The 23,008-nt window shown below is 32.6% G+C and overlaps 1 protein-coding gene across 7 annotated transcripts in view; it reads right to left on the bottom strand.

The window, feature by feature from the left end:
• The window catches only part of LOC139527666 (mediator of RNA polymerase II transcription subunit 15-like), a 114,385-nt gene that overhangs the window by 53,800 nt on the left and 37,577 nt on the right, over window positions 1-23,008 (bottom strand). For 4 of the 7 annotated variants that reach the window (XM_071323230.1, XM_071323231.1, XM_071323232.1 and 1 more), the window contains exon 4: window positions 6,031-6,147. In XM_071323230.1, the coding sequence (XP_071179331.1) occupies window positions 6,031-6,147 (117 nt within the window). Of the gene's footprint in view, window positions 1-6,030; window positions 6,148-20,923; window positions 22,025-23,008 lie in introns of those variants that run through there. The other 3 variants (XM_071323235.1, XM_071323236.1, XM_071323234.1) reach the window with 3 other exon arrangements.

The raw sequence follows: 23,008 nt of genomic DNA, 5'->3' as shown, positions 1-23,008 counted from the left end.
ACACGGGCATAGCGAACGAGCTGTGAAATATAAACACCGTAAGATGGTGCCAAAGGAACATCACCATCTAATAAAGGGCTGCGCTTTAGCGCATGATACGCCCGTTGCTCTTTTAACTTGTCTTTTATGCTTTAAATGAATTTATATGATCAACTAGAAATAGTGTGAGCCCTGTCAAATACCCCCCCCCCCCCCAAATAATAAATAAAAATGCACAAAAAAATTGGCACTATTAAGGCTACCTCAAATTTAACTAAGCTTGTTGTCTTTAATTTTTCATCCATACATAAAATTTTGTGAAAGTGTTGGTTATTGTCCCAAAATTGGAAAAATACCCCCTTTTTTAAGCATAAAAATTCATAACACGGAAATGTAAAATCTGAAATTTATAAAAATTGAAAGGGAGCTTACATCAATAGATATAAACAATTCACCAAAGTTTCATGGACATTGGTGAAAGCCTTTTTGAGTTATTGTCCGAAGTGTTAAAAATCACCCTTTTTTTATGAATAAAGCCCCATAAATCCAAAACTTAAAATCTGAAATTAAAAAAAAACGAAAGGGAGCTTACATCAATAGATATAAACAGTTCACCAAAGTTTCATGGACATTGGTGAAAGCCTTTTTGAGTTATTGTCCGAAGTGTTGAAAATCCCCCCTTTTTTATGAATAAAGCCCCATAAATCCCAAACTTAAAATCTGAAATTAAAAAAATTGAAAGGGAGCTTACATCAATAGATATAAACAATTCACCAAAGTTTCATGGACATTGGTGAAAGCCTTTTGAGTTATTGTCCGAAGTGTTGAAAATCCCCCCTTTTTTATGAATAAAGCCCCATAAATCCAAAACTTAAAATCTGAAATTAAAAAAAAACGAAAGGGAGCTTACATCAATAGATATAAACAATTCACTTAAGTTTCATGGAAATTGGTGTAGGTGTTTTTGAGTTATTGTCCGAAGTGTGGACGACGGACGGACGGACGGACTGACGGACGTACGGACAACGGTATACCATAATACGTCCCGTCCCGGGCGTATAAAAATGGAAAATTAACAATAGGGAACGAAAAATCGTCCCTTTTGTCGTAAATTTTAGTGTGGAGTTTCCCGTTAAAAACCGAAATATCTAAATCCAGGAAAGGACAGTTATTACCGAATAAATTTGATTCATTTAAAGTAAATTCCTTGGGGTAAATTTCAACAGTATATTGAGAAAATTCTTGATTATTTAATGAAAAAATATCATCAAGATAACAGTAAGTGTTGTCTATCCTGTAGATTCTATAGTATTTAAAACATTGCATCATCAGGGCTAGAAATATATTTCAATTGTGTTCTTTGCACTTTAAAACTTCTTATTAACAGTTAATGTGCTTGTGTGAAGATTATTTAATTTAGTGTTGTCTTGAATACAATCCTGTTTACACAAACCTGTTGTTAAATGAAATTGGATACCCAGCTGCATTTACCATATATAACTATAACATATATGATTAAATCTATGGAGGATCTCCACCTCCCTACTCATTGAAAACTATCATTCTCCATTGACAATAATATCTTGGTGTAAATTGTACAGCCAGTCGGGGTAAACACCCTCAATGTGTATTGTGTACATATCTGCATGTTTTGATGATTAAACTGTTTAATTTTATTTGCACTAGTTGGTATAAATATGTTGATTAAGTGATATAAAAAAATTATTGAGTTGATGAAAGTACTATTCATCACAAGTATATCATTTAAACCACACCCTTCAAATTACATTGTATATGTAAAATTTCCTTCTTGTCAAATTATTTTCATACATAAAACATGTAAAATATACAAAACATACAAACCTGTTTTCCTATTGAACATTTTCAATCAAATTAAAATTTCCTGACAATTTTTACATGTTCATTATTATAAAACATGTGATACAATTTTTGGGGAAGTATTAAAAGATAGAACAGATACTGACTAACTTGATGTTTAATAGATTTCCTTTATGCAATATTTCATAATAATATATCAATTATTCAACCAAAGCTGATCATAAATTATTAAAAGTTGTATAAATCTCCATGTGTTTGATTCAGGTGTATAAACTCACTGAGTTCATTTAAACATGTATAAATCCCCAGAGTGCTTCATTCAGAGGTATATAAATCCCCAGTCAGGGGCGGATCAAGGATTTTCGGTTAGGGGGGGGGGGGGGGGGGGGGTGGGGGGCGCAAACTAAAATTTCCGCCGAGCGGATTGAGGCGAGTTTTTTTTGAAGGTATTATTATCGAATATTATTGAAATATTCTTCTAGAGAGGGTGCAATGTAGATATCTTGCCAAGCGTGGCGAGAAATAAATATTTTGTGGTAAAATTAGCGAGAAATTTAAGTTTCAAGCTAAACCCGCATAAATCCACCCCTGACAATTTGTAATCACTCTAATAAACAAGAAATCTGCGAGCTTCTATTCATTGACTCAATAATAGCTCACCGACCAATATAAGATTTTGAAAACAAGAATTTCTACTTTTGCAAGCGATTTTTAATTGTCTTTTCTTAATTTTTTTTTCTTTTATTTCCGGAGGTCGTGTCAAACTACCGCAAACCTGTAAAATCAGAATGAGGTCCTTGCGAAGATATGTTTATTTTCGTGGGATCCTATGTAATACGGTAGTACGGGTTGGGGGCCTTCACCGTTTATGCATGCTTCGGCAAACTTTACAGGTTGAAAGTGAGAAACATTTATTGATATCGTACAGAGATGTTAAACAATGATACAAATTAATAAACGAACCTTTCGCTTGAACCAGTATTCCTATCTTTCATTAAGAAAGAATTTACACAGGACTGTTTTCTTGGCCCTGCCATAATGAAATAACCAACCCAATCGCGGGTAGGGCACTTTCGCCTACTTCGTGGGAAAGTGAGGTAGGGTTGTTTTTGAACTTATCAAAGCAATTGTTTATAAAATACGCAACTACCATGTCACATTGTTTTACTTGAACTGCTAAAAGCCTATGATATTTTTTTCACCAAACGCAGTACCGCGATGAAGTATAATATATTTATAGAACTTATAAATAAACCGTAGGTCAGTTTATTAGTAATCACGTTGATTCTGTTAAACTTACTGTTTTATATACTTCTTTGAATGTTAAAACAGACGCAATGCGACGAGATTAATATTCGTCATCTGTTCAGATACTTTATTGAGCTGAGGACAACCTATGCTTTGCAAATTTTAGGGGGGGGGGGGGCGCACGCCCGCCACGCCCCCGCCTAAATCCGCCCCTGCCAGTGTTTGATTGAGAGTTGCATAGATCTCCATGGGTTTCATTTAGAGGTGTATAAATTCCAAAAGTGTTCAATTCAGAGGGGAATAAACTCTCAGAGTGTCTCTTTCAGAGGTGTAAAAATCCTGAGTGAGAGAACGTTTCATTCGGAGGCTCACCCTTGCATCATTTCTTTCTCTCAAACAGTCACTGAACAATGATATGAGGTCAAGGACAATGAAGATATGACCTGATTGTAATCTCTAAGACTTGCATTCTGCCACTTTCAATGGAGTGAGTTTAAAAAAAAACATCAAGGCAAATGTATAAACAGACAGAATAAAGTTGAAAGATGTCCCTTCTAATTTATTCAGAGGTGTTCTTTAAAACAGATGTCCCTTTTTGAAAGAATCAGCATAAGATATTTTCTTGCATAGCCTTAAAAGATTTAACATGTTTCAATTTTTTGTTGCATAGCCTATATGATATAATATTTCATTTTTTTTATTGATTGTCAATAACTGCTAGATGAATTCATTTGAATAATAAGTCCTATTGGTTACATGATTAAGGATTCATTACCTGTTGATGTAGACACACACACCTGTATACATCATGTACATGTACACCTGTTGCAGTAATTTTATCTTTTCTTGTTTTAAAATAAGCCAGTTAATGACAATATATACACTTAATTGCCTTTTGTGTTTTTCAATAACTTCAGATAGAAAAATAAACTTTCATAAATTACAATGCAAGAAAAGGAATAGAGGTATTGTGCATTATCTATGTGCCTGTTTCCTAAGGAGCCATAAAATGTGTCATATCAATGCACCGGTAATATCCACATTGGTCAATGAAAACAAGTTGCATACATAATTAGAATACAACAGTGTCTGCTTCAAACGCTTCAGTGGTATGGGATCAAATTTAGCCTTCTTTTCAAATGCCCCTAAAAGCTCCTGATATCAAACTTCATTAAATAAAGTATGTATTCTTAGGAAATTTATTGAATTTAATTATGCCTGCAGATAGTGACAATATCAAACTACAGTAAGTGAGTTGCCTTATTTACAATGGTATCAACACTTTTCTCATGTATTGTGTGTTTCTTCTCTCTTGTGTATGTTATGTTTGTATTTTAACATGTCAGGGTTTCACTTTTTGCAATAAAGAAAGTTTATAATTATCAAGAACATAAAAAAATCATTAAAGAAAGGACATTTCAAAAACATGTGGACCCACTCATCAAAACAGGGCATTTTAAACTCAACATTTGAAATACAGACTATTCCTACATCTAACAAATTCTTAAACACTTCAAAAACTAGAGGCTCTCAAGACTTTTCTTGGGTTTTTGAAATTATATAAAAAAAAGATAAAATTTGACTACAAAGTAACAACACTTGGACAGCACCTCAAAAGGAAAGGAACAAACATGTTTGGTTTCATTCAATTCAATGGTTCTCTATAAGAAGAAATTTGTATGTATTTTCCATAGGGTCCTATGTTAAACTAATTTCCCCGTTGGCGGCCATCTTGGATGATGGATCAGCTAAAAAGCAACAAAACTTGGTCAGCACCTCATAAGGAACATTCATGCTACATGTATGTTTGGTTTCATTCCATTCAGTGTTTCTCTATAAGAAGTCATTTGTATGCATTTCCCATAGGGTCCTATGTTAAACTAAGTCCCCTGCTAGCGGCCATCTTGGATGATGGATCGGCTACAAAGTAACAACACTTGGTCAGCACCCCATAAGAAACATTCATGCTATGTTTGGTTTCATTCCATTCAGTGGTTCTCTAAAAGAAGAAATTTGTATGTATTTTCCATAGGGTCCTATGTTAAACGACGTCCCCCGCTGTGGCCATCTTGGATGATGGATCGGCTACAAAGTAACAACACTTGGTCAGCACCTCATAAGGAACATTCATGCCATGTTTGGTTTCATTCCATTCAGTGGTTCTCTAGAAGAAGTTCAAAATGTAAAAAGTTAACGACGATGACGGACGACAAGTGATGAGAAAAGCTCACTTGGCCCCGTGGGCCAAGTGAGCTAAAAATGACAACTAATAAATCAGTCTAAATGAAGTGGATGTAATTTGAGCAAAACACATACTGTACTTTCACTTGTTAATTATATTTAACTTTTACAAACAATTTTTTCTCATACTAACAAACATCATTTTTATGTCCTCACCAACACTATTTTCCTTTTAATTCTACATATGCTGGACACAATACCCTTATTTTTCTAAAAAGTGAATAGAAAAAACTTAGTTTCCTCTACAATTCTATTAAATATACACATACTTTTTATATCTATATACAACCATAATTCATTACCATAACTTAAAACTTTTCAAAAGTAAATGGATCATTTAAGGTGGTACCCAACACTTTCACTAAAATTAATTTGGCTCGTTTAATTTTCATAAAATTTTCTCAAAATATTAATTTTGAACCAACTGTTTTGTCAGAAAAATTACACTGGTTACATAGCAGTTTGACAAAAATCAATTTTGATCATTGAAAAGCTTAATATTCCCTTTACAACACAACGTAATTAAAACGTTTAGCTGACTTTACAGAGTTATCTCCCTGTAGTGTTAGGTACCACCTTAATACATCAAAGTTTACTAACAGCGACATTATTACCTTCTGTTATTTACCCAGATGAGGAAAGAAAACTGAATGTCTTAAATAAATGAGTAATACCCTAAACCTACAGTTACAAGAGACTGAGTAAAATACTTAGTATACTAACCTTGTTGGCCCATGCCTGGTGAGCCCTGCATTGCCAGATTCTGTAGGGCATTAATAGGGTCCTGCATGCCGACCTGAGGCATTCCACCAGGTGCTGCTCTCCTTTCTCTTTGAGAATCTGTCAAAATACAAGGTAAATCAGATTGAGAAACAATCATCATGTTTTATCAATCTCTGGCATCAAGTGTAATTTGTTTCTACACAAATCTTTCTAAACAAACTTTTTCATTGATTTTAACATTTTCCTCATAACAATGCTTTCAGAACATTAATTTTCTAATTTTCGTAACTGTGAATGATTGGCAGTATCATGCTTTGCCAATTTTTGCAAACAAAACTATTTTATATTTTCTAAAAACAATCTCTCATTCATCAAGTGTTTATAGATTTCCAGCTCTGCATTTTTATAAATTTATAGATCCTGTAAAACATTATTTTTAGGTTAAATGCAGTGTTTTTAACTGTCAAAGTTTGTTTTATATTGGCATATTTCATGAGGCATTGTGTTTTTCATAAATATAAATTTGACTTATAGAATCCATTAATTGAAAGAAGTGGGTTTTTCATCTTTTTTCAAAGATGATTTCCTCATCAAATCTATTTGGTTTCAGCTGAATAACACTAAGGTTTTGGACTGTTGCACTTGTAGTAATTTGTTCATCTAAATACATATTGACTGGCTTCTTACAGTTTGAATATGAGAGAAGAGCTGTTGTTCTCAAACAAGAAAAATTGTATGTTACTTCTTGTTTAAAAAAATAAATGAAAAAAAAGCACTATGTCAATCAATATGTGATTTGATTGAAATTAAAACTCAATACATAATATTTCATCACTCAACATGAACAAACTTCTCTGTTTTATTGTATGTCCTTTAATCCAAGGACCATTATTGAACAGTTGAAAAAGTAAAAAAAGTCTGGTCAATTGAGGGATACATTTTACAAAGAATGGTTCATTGAGGGATACAATTATAAAGAATGGTCCATTTTATAAGGGTTGCTAGTATATTTAAGAATGGTCCATTTAGGAATGTTTTTATAAAGAATGTGTAGGATAAAAAATAATGCACCAAACAAGAATAACTGCAGACATGGGCATGATTCAGTTATTTGTCTTCCTTATACTAAGTTATAGTTTCAACTATTAAAATTCATAGCTAAACATACTTTGTCATCATAATTTGGATGATTTAGAGGTCAAACCACATGTATAGCATTATTATGATGTAACTTATCAATTTCAATGATCTTTTCCTTACAACATACAATTGCTCTAGGCTGAATAACGTTTGATGTTGTCTCTTGACTATATATAGAGTGTACCAAAATGGGAGCAGGGTTGTTAAACATTTCAGGAAAACAAAATCTTATTTCTATTTTTCTTTCATGATAACCAAACCTTCATTATAAAGATCAGGCTTTCATGCTTCAAAAAAATAATAGTAAAGCTTTCATTTACAGTCTGTACCAAATACATATGTTGTAGGATCAAATCTTCCTACTTCTACCCAGATAATAAATTCAATAAAACAATACAGTTCTACCAACAGTTTTTGTTCAATTTTGTCTATCAGACAAACATTACAAATGTAGAACATGTTGTATTTAATAATTTAATGACATTTAACTTCTAAGCACAGTTGATACTAATGGTGGAAAAATATAAAATCAAGTCTATATGATGCATAGATGGACTTGTTTTTTTTTTTAAATAAGTTGTTATTGGCTTAGAACCTAAGCTGTCAGTAACTGCAAGTACTCTCAGATTTGTACTTTAAGTGTCTTAGCGTTGTTGGGATATACCAGTTACCTGGACACGTCCACTCAGTGTTTTTGTTATATATATTTCTATTTGTATTCTTCTGATGAGTTAAGCCTTTTTCAACTGATATTTATAGTTTGTTCTTATGTTGTACTGTTACACCACTGCCACAGGTTAGCAGAGGGTTGGGCACCAGCTAACATGTTTAACCCTGCCACATTTGAATTGTGCCTCAGTCCCAAGTCAGGAGTCTGTAATTAAGTAGTTGTTATTTGTTGCTGTTGATCATATGTGTTGTTTGTTTAATTATTGTTTTCTACAGTTCTTGAATTTTTCTGTTGCACCACTGTCCCAGGATTAGGGGGGAAGGTTGGGCACCAGCTAACATTCTGTATGTGCCTGTCCCAAGTCAGGAGTCTGTAATTCAGTGAATGACATTTGTTGCTGTGTTATATATTTGTTTTTAGTTCATCATTTCATCACAAGTTAAAAGTGTGAACCCTCAGATAATTAATAAGACAGTGTTATGGGTTTTGCTCAATTGTGTGTCATTTGGTCTCTGGTGGATAGTTGGCATTGGCATCAGGTTATGATAATTGAGATTAAAATGGCAGGAAAACTAAGTATACATTATGCATGTATGTGCCTGTCCCATGTCATGAGCCTGTAATTCAGTGGTTGTCGTTTGTTTATGTTTTACAATTGTTTTTTCGTTTATAAAAATGAGGCTGTTAGTTTTCTCATTTCAATTGTTTTACATTGTTATTTTGGGGCCTTTTGTAGCTGACTATGCGGTATCAGTTTTGGTCATTTCTGAAGGGTGTACCGTGTGACCTATAGTGGTTAATTTCTGTGTTATTTTGGTCTCTTGTGGAGAGTTGTCTCATTGCCTGATTGGCAATCATACCACATCTTCTTTCTTATATATACATTGGTAAGAACCATACTTTGTGCTAAAAAAAAATTTTCCACCTATAATTAATATGAAAAATGTGCAAACAACTGTGTTTAATACTGATTTCCACAAAGTCTATAACAATATTGGCTTCCATTACAAATTTGTTGCCATTTTCCACCTATAATAATGTTCCTATAAGTATGTGCTTATCACATATTTACATAATGTCTAGGGTTGTACAAGCTTCAGAACTAAATATTCCTATGGTTTCTTTTCCATCAGACTGTAAATTATTTAATGAGGAATAATCTAATAGTCTATTGCTAGAGGTAAATATCTATAAAGTCAAGAGTTCACTTTTGTAGGATCAGATTGTCATGCATTATCATAGAACCAGATGCTCCGCAGGGCGCAGCTATATACGACCGCAGAGGTTGAACCCTGAACAGTTGGGGCAAGTATGGACACAACATTTAAGCTGGATTCAGCTCTTAATTTGGATTGTGATTAAATAGTTGACACAGCATAGGTTTCTGACACAAAATGAATGTGGTCTAATGAACTTAAAATATTTGTTTTGCCTTTGAGCAATTCACTATGCTGTTGAATATTAATCCTCTCAAAAAAACGTTTGAAGAAATTTTCTTTTTATTTATGAAATCTGAAATGAGAAAAATTTACCCCCCCCCCCCATTTTTTTTCACATCCCCTTTTCCCTTTTTCCAAAACTGATCTCAATTCAAATTTCTAATGGAGTTTGCAACAATAACTACTCATTTAAATACATCATAAAATATTAAAATGTAATATAAAGTGCTTGTTATCACTGAATGGTAAAGAGTGTTTTAATTTATCAGTTGGTAGTAAAAGTGAATATACATTGTATATTGTATAAAACAATGATTTAAGTTGATTCAACTACTATTCTGGACAAAGAAAGATAACTCCAATCAATTGAAAATTTCTTGCTATTGCACAATATTGTGCAATTAGATATTTCTTGCTATTGCGCAATACTGTGCAATTGAAAATATTTGCTATTGCACAATACTGTGCAATTGAAGATTTCTTGCTATTGCGCAATACTGTGCAATTGAAAATTGCTTGCTATTGCACAATACTGTGCAATTGAAGATTTCTTGCTATTGCTGAATACTGTGCAATTCAAATTTTCTTGCTATTGCACAATACTTAATATAATAATTTGGGATCCTGATTTGAACCAACTTGAAAACTGGGCCCATAATCAAAAAATATGTTTAGATTCAGCATATCAAAAAAGCCCAAGAATTCAATTTTTGTTAAAATCAAACTAAGTTTAATTTTGGACCCTTTGGACCTTAATGTAGACCAATTTGAAAACGGGACCAAAAATTAAGAATCTACATACACAGTTAGATTCGGCATATCAAAGAACCCCAATTATAAAATTTTTGATGAAATCAAACAAAGTTCAATTTTGGACCCTTTGGGCCCCTTATTCCTAAACTGTTGGGACCAAACCTCCAAAAATGAAACCCAACCTTCCTTTTATGGTCATAAACCTTGTGTTTAAATTTCATAGATTTCTATTAACTTATACTAAAGTTATGGTGCGAAAACCAAGAATAATGCTTATTTGGGCCCCTTTTTGGCCCCCTTTCCTAAACAATTGGGACTAAAACTCTTAAAATCAATCCCAACCTTCCTTTTGTGTTCATAAAACTTGTGTTTAAATTTCATTGATTTCTATTTACTTATACTAAAGTTATTGTACGAAAACCAAGAATAATGCTTATTTGGGCCCTTTTTTGGCCCCTAATTCCTAAACTGTTGGAACCAAAACTCCCAAAATCAATCCCAACCTTCATTTTGTGGTCATAAACCTTGTGCCAAAATTTCATAGATTTCAATTTACTTAAACTTAAGTTATACAAATGTAGTGCGAAAACCAAGAAAATGCTTATTTGGGCCCTTTTTGGCCCCTAATTCCTAAAATGTTGGGACCAAAACTCCCAAAATCAATCCCAACCTTCCTTTTGTGGTAATAAACCTTGTGTTAAAATTTCATAGATTTCTATTCACTTTTACAAAAGTTAGAGTGCTAAAACTAAAAGTATTCGGACGAATTAAAATTTTTGCGGTCGTATAAAAACTCTGATAACCAATTTTTTCTATTTGAAAGAAGTGCATTTTTCTTCTTTCTTTTTTTTTAAAATGAACTGAACATGATGAGTGATCTGTATACAGGTTTCAGCAATGTTATGGCGGTTTAAAAGTGCACAATAAACCATTCTTAAGGACATTCTCCTCCAATCTCTACAAGTAAATTTTAAATATTTAAAAAGCAGGTTTAATTCAGTCTCGTGTTTTACATTAAAAAATTGAAGTCTCAGTTGAGAAATATTGCATCCCACTCAATGTAGTTGGAGAATTTTCCATGTAATACTTGAAGACTGGACACTACTTATTCACCCCTAAATCAAAGTTTCTATAGAGTAAACAATAGTTGGTAGTTTTGTCAGCACACATTTATAGATACAAATGATATTACAATATTTCTTCAGATTTCCAAAGAACAGCTGTAAAATGATCAACAGCTACCAAAGAGTTCAGCTTACATAGTCTTGAAACTTCATGAAGTGATTAATTTTCAAGAGTTTACTCTGAAGGTCTCACTGTTATTGACTTGAAATGGCATAGGCGGATCCAGGGGGGCCCTTGGGGGCCCGGGCCGCCCCTTTCCTGGGAAAAATTTGATTGATTATATAGGGAATCATTGAAGCATAACTGGAGCGTGCCCCCCCTTAGGTCAGTCAACAGGGGGAAAAGTTCTGGATCCTCCACTGAATGGTGAGTTGTTTTAGTATGAGTATACGTAGGGATTGTGTCCTGAATTTTTATGCATCATATCCTTTCTTTCCCATGATTTATTAGAGCTCACAGTAATTTACCCTTTCCATTTTCATCTATAATACTAAAATTACGAGGTCCAATTTGCCAGCCGTCATCACGTAAAAACGACGAATCAAAGAATCCAACTTTATATACAACTAATATAGTACTAAGGTGTAGATTAAAAATTACACCACTCCAGGCCCTTTTGTTTTCCACGTAATTAATATTGCCAATAATTAAGAAGTTCCGGGTTGAGTCCGATACCGATACCAATAGTATATTCACCTGTTACCTATTACCTTATCTGTACGTTCCGCATCTGACAGGCGCACCAACAAACGGTGTATTCAGGATTAATATGCTATATACACGGGTCAGTATTATAGATAGGACAATGCTGTTGATTAAAAAATACTCCATTCCAGGACCTTTTGTTTTCCAAATAATTAATATTACCAATAATTGATAAGTTCCAGTTCGACGGGTTCAAACAGAAAGATTTGAAAGCAGAGAAAACTGTGTATCTTATAATCGGCATGACTTTATCAGATGACAATACTAATACCAAAATAATGCTTGCGCATAGTTATATACTTTAATTCAGTCACGGACCCGCGATATCACGGGTGTGTTCTAGTGTTATATAAAATTGAGAATGGAAATGGGGAATGTGTCAAAGAGACAACAACCCGACCAAATAAAAAACAACAGTAGAGGGTCACCAACATGTCTTCAATGTAGCGAGAAATTCCCGCACCTGGAGGCGTCCTTCAGCTGGCCCTAAACAAATATATACTAGTCCAGTGATAATGAACGCCATACTAATTTCCAAATGGTATACAAGAAACTAAAATTAAAATAATACAAGACTAACAAAGGCCAGAGGCTCCTGACTTGGGACAGGCGCAAAAATGCGGCGGGGTTAAACATGTTTGTGAGATCTCAACCCTCCCCCTATACCTCTAACCAATGTAAAAAAGTAAACGCATAACAATACGCACATTAAAATTCAGTTCAAGAGAAGTCAGAGTCTGATGTCAGAAGATGTAACAAAAGAAAATAAACAAAATGACAATAATACATAAATAACAACAGACTACTAGCAGTTAACTGACATGCCAGCTCCAGACTTCAATTAAACTGACTGAAAGATTATGATTTCATCATATGAACATCAGGCACAATCCTTCCCGTTAGGGGTTTAGTATCATACCATCATAACATATATGAGAAGAACATAACCCGTGTCATGCCAACAACTGTTTTTAGAATAAATGTGTTTAGTTCCGATGCAAAGACCTTATCAGTGACTCAATATTAACGCAAAAATATGCAATCTTTAATGACTTGACAACAGTATCGTAATTATATCCCTTCTTAATAAGTCTATTCAAAGGTTTTGTAAGTTTCTGAGGTGAATACTGACACCTTTGTGCTTTATAAAGAATATTTCCATAAAAAATTGGATGTGAAATACCTGAACGTATTAGAAGTCTGCATGTTGAGCTATATTACGTTATGTATGTCTCTAATGTACTAGATTCATGACAAAAATAACCATACTAGAATCAAACTTTTATTTAGTACTGTGTGGATTCATTTATTTTGTGGGTACCAGAATTTAAGTGGATTGGGTACACATTTTATGGATATTTCATTTCCTGGTTTTGCCTAAGTCAGCATACACTTTAAGTTAGCCTGTAGCAAATCTGTGCTTCAATCAACAGCAAAATATTTGATTTTAACCTATACCCCCAAAATTTCTGGAAATTTGTATTTATGGATAATAATGAATCCACAATTAATGTGAAGGACAGATTTTTTTTCAGTGCTTATCCAGTGAACTTTGGGGTATCACAATAGCAATGGCCAAAACAGTTTACCAAATTGCAGTTAGATTTCTTCTCCAACTAACTGATCAACTGGTAAAATGTTTTAGCAGATTGCTCAAGTGAAATGTTGTTAGTATGAAGTGAGTGCTGTGAAATCAAAAGTAATACTTACCATCCAGATATCTTTGTCATTTGTTTCAAACACAAAAATGACTTACTATAGTATGAGTCACTGAATAAGAAGGTCTAATTTTGACATGGAAACTTCTATCATAAATAGATTTTATAAATAAATAGTTCAAACCATTGTTTTGTAGATGTATATTTTATAGCTTTGTCTTCTAAGACAAAGTTATTGTGTAATTATGATTCGTATAATATTTTCTATACACATTACTGATCTGCTGGCATTAAAGGGAAATATTTTTATTGAGTTATTGTACACTAAAAAATTAATCAATGATACCTGGCTTCTGATTTTGCCTACAATTTTTTTCAAAATTTTAATCATCTTAAAAATAAATTTCATTGTTTCTTTTCAAAACAGAGGAAAAAAGTTTAATAATCATAAAAGTAATGTTACAAACAAATTAAATGAGGAAAGTTGATATTTGTCAGACAAAAATTGTGACAACATTTTGCTGATTTTCAGTAATGTAAATTATTTCCCTTTAATGGTAGCAGATAAGTAATTGCTTTAGAAAAAAAATCCAAATTACAATTATGCACTTACTTGTTGTTGAAAAACGGAGCTATTAATTAGACTTACAAAACAATGTTTTCAACTATTTATTTATAAAATCTATTTATGATAGAAGTTTCCATGTCAAAACTAGACCTTCTTATTCAGGGACTCATACTATAGTAAGTCCTTTTTATGTTTGAAACAAATGACAAAGATATCAACTAACTGGATCTGGATGGTAAGTATTACTTTTGATTTTATAGCACTCACTTCATACTAACAACATTTCACTTGAGCAATCTGCTAAAATATTTTACCAGTTGATCAGTTAGTTGGAGAAGAAACCTAACTGCAATTTGGTAAACTGTTTTGGCCATTGCTATTGTGATACCCCAAAGGTCACTGGATAAGCACAGTAAATAAAATAACATGTTTTAGTGTTATCACTTCATGCAGATCATTCACATGGCTTAACATAGAAACATCATAATCATTCACATGGCTTAACATAGAAACATCATATCAATGTAATAACCATAATTAATAAAATGTCATTGGTGACACATATACTTGTCTGCTGTAACAGTACTGTTTACATCAGCATTATTTCTGTAAATCATCTCAGTCAATATATGACATCTGTCTCAATATTTGTTCATTGATGCTTTCAGAGTCTTCATTTTCTTTTTCTTTTTTAAATCTTAGTCCACTATGATTTGGAACATAATTCAAGGTTAAACATAAATGATTGTAATGGGCAATGTTTGATCCAGATTCATAATGCAGTTAAAAAGAGATGGTCCTCGCATAGATACAACCTTTAAAATACGATAGCAATGTATGTATCATGAACAACTTTGTCAAATGTCAGAAATACATTCAAGTCCATTAGCAATCCTAAAAGCAGGATTTATAGTCAAACCAATTTTTCAGTTCAAGCTCAGTATTTTTTTATTTTACTTATTACACTAAATCATCATTCGCATCCATGCAAGATAGTGTATTCTTATCAACTATAGACACACCATTTATACAAGCAGAGCATTCATTAACAAGAGGTCCGAGAACACAATTATTTCGTAGTGCATTTCTTTTAGAACATAAATGAAAATTAAAAAAATCCCACCTGCGCTTTCTCAAAGAAACTTTTACAGTGTGTTGTACTACTTTTGGGGAAAAATTATATCAAAATTATAGAAAACTTCATCAGCTTTACTCAAAATATGGACAATTTTATGTTTAGGGCGTCTTGAAATCTTTTGACAGCTTCCGAAGTGCTAATTTTCAACCTTTTTCAGCTGGACCAAATCACTACTTTCCTTTAAAATTCTGGACCCAAATTTTTTTACAGTGTAATTTCATCCCCCTACTTGCAATTTGAGGCATTAAACATGGAGAAATAAATTTGGAAGGGGTATACAAATTAATGGCAAGTAACCCACTGTCAACACTAGGGACTATATTCGTGAACAACGAAAATCAAGGGACGACAATTGTGGTCTCGGACCAAGAGTTTATATAAATTAACAAATAAACAATTATTATACAACAGCTTGGCAAAACGGGTCAAGTAGGATAAGGCTGGAAATTTGGACTTCCAAAGAAAAAGAATGTATGTTTGAACAGGGCATCTATACTATTAAACGAGAAGACCTCATTTTGGGTGTCGCTTCTCTTCTTTCCACAATAAATTAATCAACACGCCTCTGTGTCCTATAGGTACAGTGCATAGTCGCATTTGTCATCCATTCATAAGATTATTCAGATTGAGTTATTTTGGGAGAAAAACGAGAAAAAAGGCATCCGGATATTGTCCCGTCATTGGATGAAATTTTAAGTCAGATTAGACTTCCGGTTTGCGTTTTTCTGTATACTTTGAACATACATATACAAAGAATAAAGTGTATTTTCAGAACTCTATCTGCTATCATTTTCAAGTTTACTATCTACGGCGGTCACAGAGTTTATTAAATAGAGAGAGTCTGTATTCCATATCAATGACCACCATGGATCGATTAGTAAACTTAGAATTTACTATCTACGGCGGTCACAGAGTTTATTAAATAGAGAGAGTCTGTATACTTATACTATTAAACGAGAAGACCTATGATTTTGGGTGTCGCTTCTCTTCTTTCCACAATAAATTAATCAACACGCCTCTGTGTCCTATAGGTACAGTGCATAGTCGCATTTGTCATCCATTCATATGATTATTCAGATTGAGTTATTTTGGGAGAAAAACGAGAAAAAAGGCATCCGGATATTGTCCCGTCATTGGACGAAATTTTAAGTCAGATTAGACTTCCGGTTTGCGTTTTTCTTTATACTTTGAACATACATATACAAAGAATAAAGTGTATTTTCAGAATTCTATCTGCTATCATTTTCAAGTTACTATCTACTGCGGTCACAGAGTTTATTAAATAGAGAGAGTCTGTATATCATATCAATGACCACCATGGATCGATTAGTAAACTTAGAATTTACTATCTACGGCGGTCACAGAGTTTATTAAATAGAGAGAGTCTGTATACTTATGTGTGTATACTATACCAATGACCACCATGAATCGATTAGTAAACTTAGAATTGAAAGTAAATACACTATATTTATATAGTTACTGTAATGAATGTTCATAATATACAGATAAGCGCTAAAAATATTCATGTGAACTTTTGATACCTTGTCTAAAATTCTCCAGTCATTAAATCTTTTACAAAATTCATTGATTACAAAAAAAAGAAGATGTGGTATGATTGCCATGTTGAGACAACTCTAGATAAGCGCTAAAAATATTCATGTGAACTTTTGATACCTTTTCTAAAATTCTCCAGTCATTAAATCTTTTACAAAATTCATTGATTACAAAAAAAAAAGAAGATGTGGTATGATTGCCATGTTGAGACAACTCTCCACAAGAGACCAATATGACACAGAAATTAACAACTATAGGTCACCGTACGACCTTCAACAACGAGCAAAGCCCATACCCCATACTCGGCTTTAAAAGGCCCCAGACTGACAATGTAAAACAATTCAAACCAGAAAACTAGCGGCCTTATTTATGCACAAAAAATGAACGAAAAACGAATATGTAACACATAAACAAACGACAACCACTGAATTACAGGCTCCTTACTTAAATGTTCATAACATACTAAATGTATGTTCATATTGAAATTGATAGAAAACCAAAAATTGGGAATTTTGGAAATAATGACCTATGACTTATGATACTTTTGCTGAAATTCTCCAGTCATTCAATATTTTACAAAATTCTTCCAACAACACTTTACATACTTTAAACTACGCTCTGAATGACCGCGATTTCGCGGGTGTGTTCTAGTAACTATTATGTTGCCTTGATTGTTGAAAAGATTACCTCAAATTTCATAAATTTCTATTTACTTATACTAAAGTTTTTATCAGGAAACCATCTGTCTTCGGACGTTGCTGATGACGACAAGAACGTGAACCCAATATACCACTGCAAAAATGTTTTGCGGTCGTATAAAAAATGAAACCCTGATTAAGCAATTGGAAATATGTCATGTATTTTCTCTCTAAAAATCAATGATGGATTGATTAAGGGGGCTGGGGCCAGGGGGCACAGCCCCCTTTTGTGGGCTGTTTTTAAAAATAGGGAAAATAAGGAATAACTAAAGTATGAATGGAGTGGGTCCCCTCTCATGCAGTCAGAGCCCCCCCCCCCCCCCCCTATATAATAATTTCTTGATCCAGCCACTGTAAATGACATATAGAATAGATTTACTATAGTGTTATATAGTTTGTTTTATCAAACTAACAAATGTTTTAAGATGTCAACAGTATTCATTTAACCATCCATCATAATATATATCTATTATTGTGTTTTATCCTTGACCAGAAGTGACCTCTATAGTACTACTTATATAATTTGATGGTAATTGAATGGGTGATGGCTTTGGATTTCTATTTATTGTAAACTCAGAATTAAAGAAAATCTCCCTTGTTAAAGAGTATACATTAATAATTTTTGTTTTTTTTTTAAAGATTTGAGGTTACTCATCACCTATTTTCATGATGTCTACAGTATGTCAGTCTGTTGCTATCTAAACTTAAACTTAATTCTTTTGAAACCCAACTCTTAGAAGCAAGAATCAAGTAGAATTTTAGACAGCTTAATGTATAGATACAAGAAGATGTGGTATGAGTCCCAATGAGACAACTCTCCATCCAAGTCACAATTTATAAAAGTAACCCATTATAGTTCAAAGTACAGTCTTCAATTCGAAGCCTTCGCTCACACCAAACAGCAAGCTAGCTATAAAAGAGCATATAATATGACATTAAAAGCTCTGTGAGTGAACTACTTTGATGTTTCAAATTTTCATGCATCCTAAATGTACCTCTTATATAATGTATCTGATAAGTTTTCTAATAAATTGTGTCTAAATCCTGCATTAAAATAGAAACAATTCAAGAGAAACCAGTGGACAACAGATTTTCTGTCACTTTACTTTCCATAAAAAGCCCATAATCTTGATGTATATCAATCAATTTCGGTTTCCTTAAATAGAATCATTGATTGATATTCTTAATATGTCACTTGATAACATAAACTGGCTATTGAGTGTTATCTGCTCTGAATCAAGTAGTTAAACAGTTTGTATGGATAAAATAACTGTTCACTTCCAACTGCAGCTTTCCATGAAAAGAAAATAAGCTCTGATATCAATGAAGCCTTTTTATATAAGTAACTATTGAGAAATGAAAAGAAATCTGTGTTTTGTATAAATAAGGGGTAAAGCTCACTAATGATTCCACTTCTAGAAAGCATACAGTTATCCAGAAGTGGCAGCAGCAATAGAGAGCAATGAAAGTACACCATATAGAGTAGCAATTACTCATATAAATTATAAAGCAATGTAATATTAAAATCAAAGGAATCTAAGATTCTTAGGTCTTTCGAAAAAATGCAAAAATATCCATACATTGCAATCATATATAATATATAGAATATATCAGCAGGGTTTAGGAACATCAGTTGTTCAACCTGCTAGCCAAATGCGTTTTGTTAAAAAATACTATTTAACTTTGTTGGTCTTTTGGAAAATGTTGTTTGTGCTGTATTTAAACCCCTCGACCAAGGACGTTTTTTATCCAACGCAATCATAGGTTTTAATATTGTTTTCAATTAAGACTTATATATAAAAATGTTGCTAACAAGAAGTTCTAGGGCCGTGCTAGACATTTACCATTGTATGTGATTTTGGTTTGGAATTATATTAGAAAATCTTACTGTGAGTTTGGTATTAGTTCAGTGCCAGAGCTAAGTTCACGTCTTCAGCACCTCTAGCTGACCTCAACGTTTTTCTAATGATTTTACGTATAAAATTATGACCCCGTAACAAGGAAGCCAGCAGCCTCTTTGTTACATGTAACCCAGCTACAACCCCCTACCCTCCCATTTTTCTGATGATCTATACATTTGAATGGGGACATATAGTTGAACACCCCCCCCCCCTTTTTTTATAAATGACTGGATCCACCCCTGCTAACCACATTTCCTTATTTCCTTTATGAAAAGATGTTACATACCAATCAGGCCCGTAGCCAGGAACTTCCAAGGGAGGGTTATTTGGACTCATGAACTCGACTTTAACAGTCACAATTTGAACAGAACGTTGACTTTAACAGTGCTTATTTGGTTTCAAGGGGGGTGTCCCAACCCCCTGAACCCCCCTGGCTACGGGTATGCCAATGGTCACATACTGAAATATTTGTTTATTCTGGAGTTTCCAATTATTATTTTAGGTGAACTGAGCAAGACAGGCAAGAATGTGATTATGTTTATAATTCATCAGCAAAAAAAAATTCGTCATGCTTCCACATTTAACAAGTATAATTTCTGTCCTGGGTATGCTTAACTAGGAGAATAAAATCTTGTCCTCTATTTCATGTAGTGATAAATTAGTACAAATAAGGTTCAGCCAAGGTCCATGTTATATATTTCTATAAAGAGATGCTGGTATAAGGTTCAGCCAAGGTCCCTGTTATATATTTCTATAAAGAGATACTGGTAGATTATGTTAGTTGACATGACAACAAATCACAGTACTTAACTGGCAGCAAAGTATTTTCATAAATAAATTTCTATTTTATCATAAATACTTTATATTTTTATCTAGACCTACTAGTGTACATTATCTACGTGAGTAGTTAGATGTAATATGGAGCTTAAAAGTCAAGGTCAAAAGATCATCAGTCATTTTGATGGTCTGTCAGATTGACAAAAGCTAGAAGTTTAATAGCAAGTGATAATTGATTCACTATTGAGACCTTTGAAATCAACACATGAAATTTCAACATCCTTTTGTCCTTTAATTTTTTACTTATATATCAGTTATTTTTATCCTTTATCTAATATAAGTTTATCTTCTGAAATTACAGTGCTGGATTATCATTTGAATTAAACTGAGATGTCAATACCAAACCAAACTGCTAAAAATACTACAAAACATTTAGTACACATTTCCCTTTGAGATTCTCCACGTACTTGCAATATTGTTGCCCATAATGGGCCTATTAATTTATAATAAAGTATTCTTCTTCTATAATATAATTTTAAACATACTTCTATTTATTGGCTCTCAATTTTATCTCACATTGTATAAATTTGTATTCATAACTGACGCCCAGCAGCCTTAAGTTTTGATAGATTATGGTACAACATATTATTCCCCAATACACATTTCATCAATAAATATAATGAGTATTTACAGAGGTTTATCACCTATGGTTATTGACAAGATCATCATAAAACTTTACAATCAAGTAAACAAAATATGGTACCTACATGTGTAATAGTACATCTGAGGATTCCATCCCATGCTATAAGGTGGTCCAGACATTTCTCTCCTAGAATGCATGCTGTTTCGATTAAATCCTGATATTTTTTCTGTCGCTATCCAATGACTTGAGGACAGTTATATATTGATGGATGAATAATTGAATCTACTCCTAGCATGGACTATAGTTTTCAATTCCAACCTTCTGTGGTTATATTTTTCTTACAACGCATTAACATATAATTGCAAAATGAAAAATTTGCACATAATCGAAAATATGACGTCAATAAGTTTTTTGACAATTTAAGAAAGTCGTTCCATAACGCAATCAATTTTAAGTTTTTTTACAATCTGCTTGTCCTTTCCCTGCAGTAATTCTAATTTTTCTTCAGCATCAAATGTTCACTTAAGATGCTTCACAATCCGATGAAAAAAGATTTTCAAGATGAAAAACCAAAATCATTATTTAGACGTTAAGTTAGACATAATGTATTTTCAATACAATTTGCCAGAATTGTTAACTTTTTAGCAAACACTTGTGAAAAAAACCAGTATTTTAAAATAACAATTATCAATGATTTATTTTATATTTTATTTCATTTTTTAGCTAAAATTAAACTCATAAGCTATAACAGTCAAAATATTTTTTTATAGAAGTTCAATATAAGAGGTTTTACCTACATAAATCCCATTTATTATTTGTATTCCAAAAAACTAATAATATATCTCAGCTTAAAGAAACAATCCAAAACACAAAATTTATAAACAAATCAAAACTTTTCTGTTTCGTTTAACACAAACAACTTTTATCCAATGTGGAAATAAATCACAAAGTTTGTTCAAAACTGACGCTGCATGTCTTTTTTTAAATTTGAAGCAGAAATACACATGTATGACTTTAACTTCCCCTCAAAATGTAAATGATATATATCTGGAATTAATAACAACAAACAATGGATCCCGACAATTGGAAAACTAAACTCAGCATACAGGCTGTGACATATTCAGGTTCAATTTCATCCATCTATTAGAATGATACAGTTACAATCAATATTCTATAATAAGCAATAATTCCCGTCATTTAATCCCTTGAAAAATATCCATATATTTAGCATCTTTATTAGACAAACAGTAGTTGACAACTAGTTTAAAGGTTTTCATTTCTTACTCATGGAATACATCATTTTATACATAAATACATTGTCAAGGCCTGTCATCTTTGATTTATAGAAATTATAAATAACAAAGGACTTGTTTGACACTCTAAACATCTTTGCATGTTCAATGTAAAAAAAAGTTTAAATTCTATAATCAAACACTTTTTTGAAAACAGGTAAGTATTTGATAGGTTTAGTTAGCATCAGAAATAGAAATAAGTAATAAAAATCATAACTACTATAAAAGAGTGTTAAGATAACCTGCCTGGTACAGAGATCCTAGGTTGTAAATAAGGAAAAAAATAAAAATTCATGTATCCATATACACCCATGAAGGCACCCTATGGTGTTAGCCCTTTAAGGTGATATCAATATACATCTTGATATTATGGTTATTGCAAATGGTTCATTTTATCAATTTTGTAGGGTGTTTTTTTTAGCACTTTGACCTTAAGTTAATAAGGAAAACATGATAAATACAAAATTTCCAATAACATCCTAAAAGACATGTTGGTGAAAATATAGTAATTTTTTAAAGTTTTCTACAGTTTTTATATAAATTTGAATTCAGGACATCTGATGAATACAATAGATCCAAAATAGAACCTCTTTGGTCTAATGAATATTATTTTGGATTTAACAATTACATGTTATATCACTAATAGAACCAATTGTGCTCAATCGCTATTCTTTGTTTGAGATTTCACACTACTTATAGAGTGTAAATGAAACACAAATGAACAAAAAAGCATTATAAATACTTAACTAAATAAATGTGGCGTGTGTCCATGGGACACATATGATGCCCAGTGCTTGCATATAATATTTTAAAGGGACATAACTGAAAAACAGTAAAGGAAGTGACTGTACCAAAATTCAATCTTGATCTGTGTTTTGTGGGAAAAAGCATTGTGTATAGGTTTCTATCATTTGGTT

Source organism: Mytilus edulis, chromosome 6 (genome assembly GCF_963676685.1).
Source record: "Mytilus edulis chromosome 6, xbMytEdul2.2, whole genome shotgun sequence".
NCBI lineage: Eukaryota > Metazoa > Mollusca > Bivalvia > Mytilida > Mytilidae > Mytilus > Mytilus edulis.
Note: the sequence above shows the minus strand (reverse complement) of the source record. Positions and strands in the feature narration are given on the sequence as shown.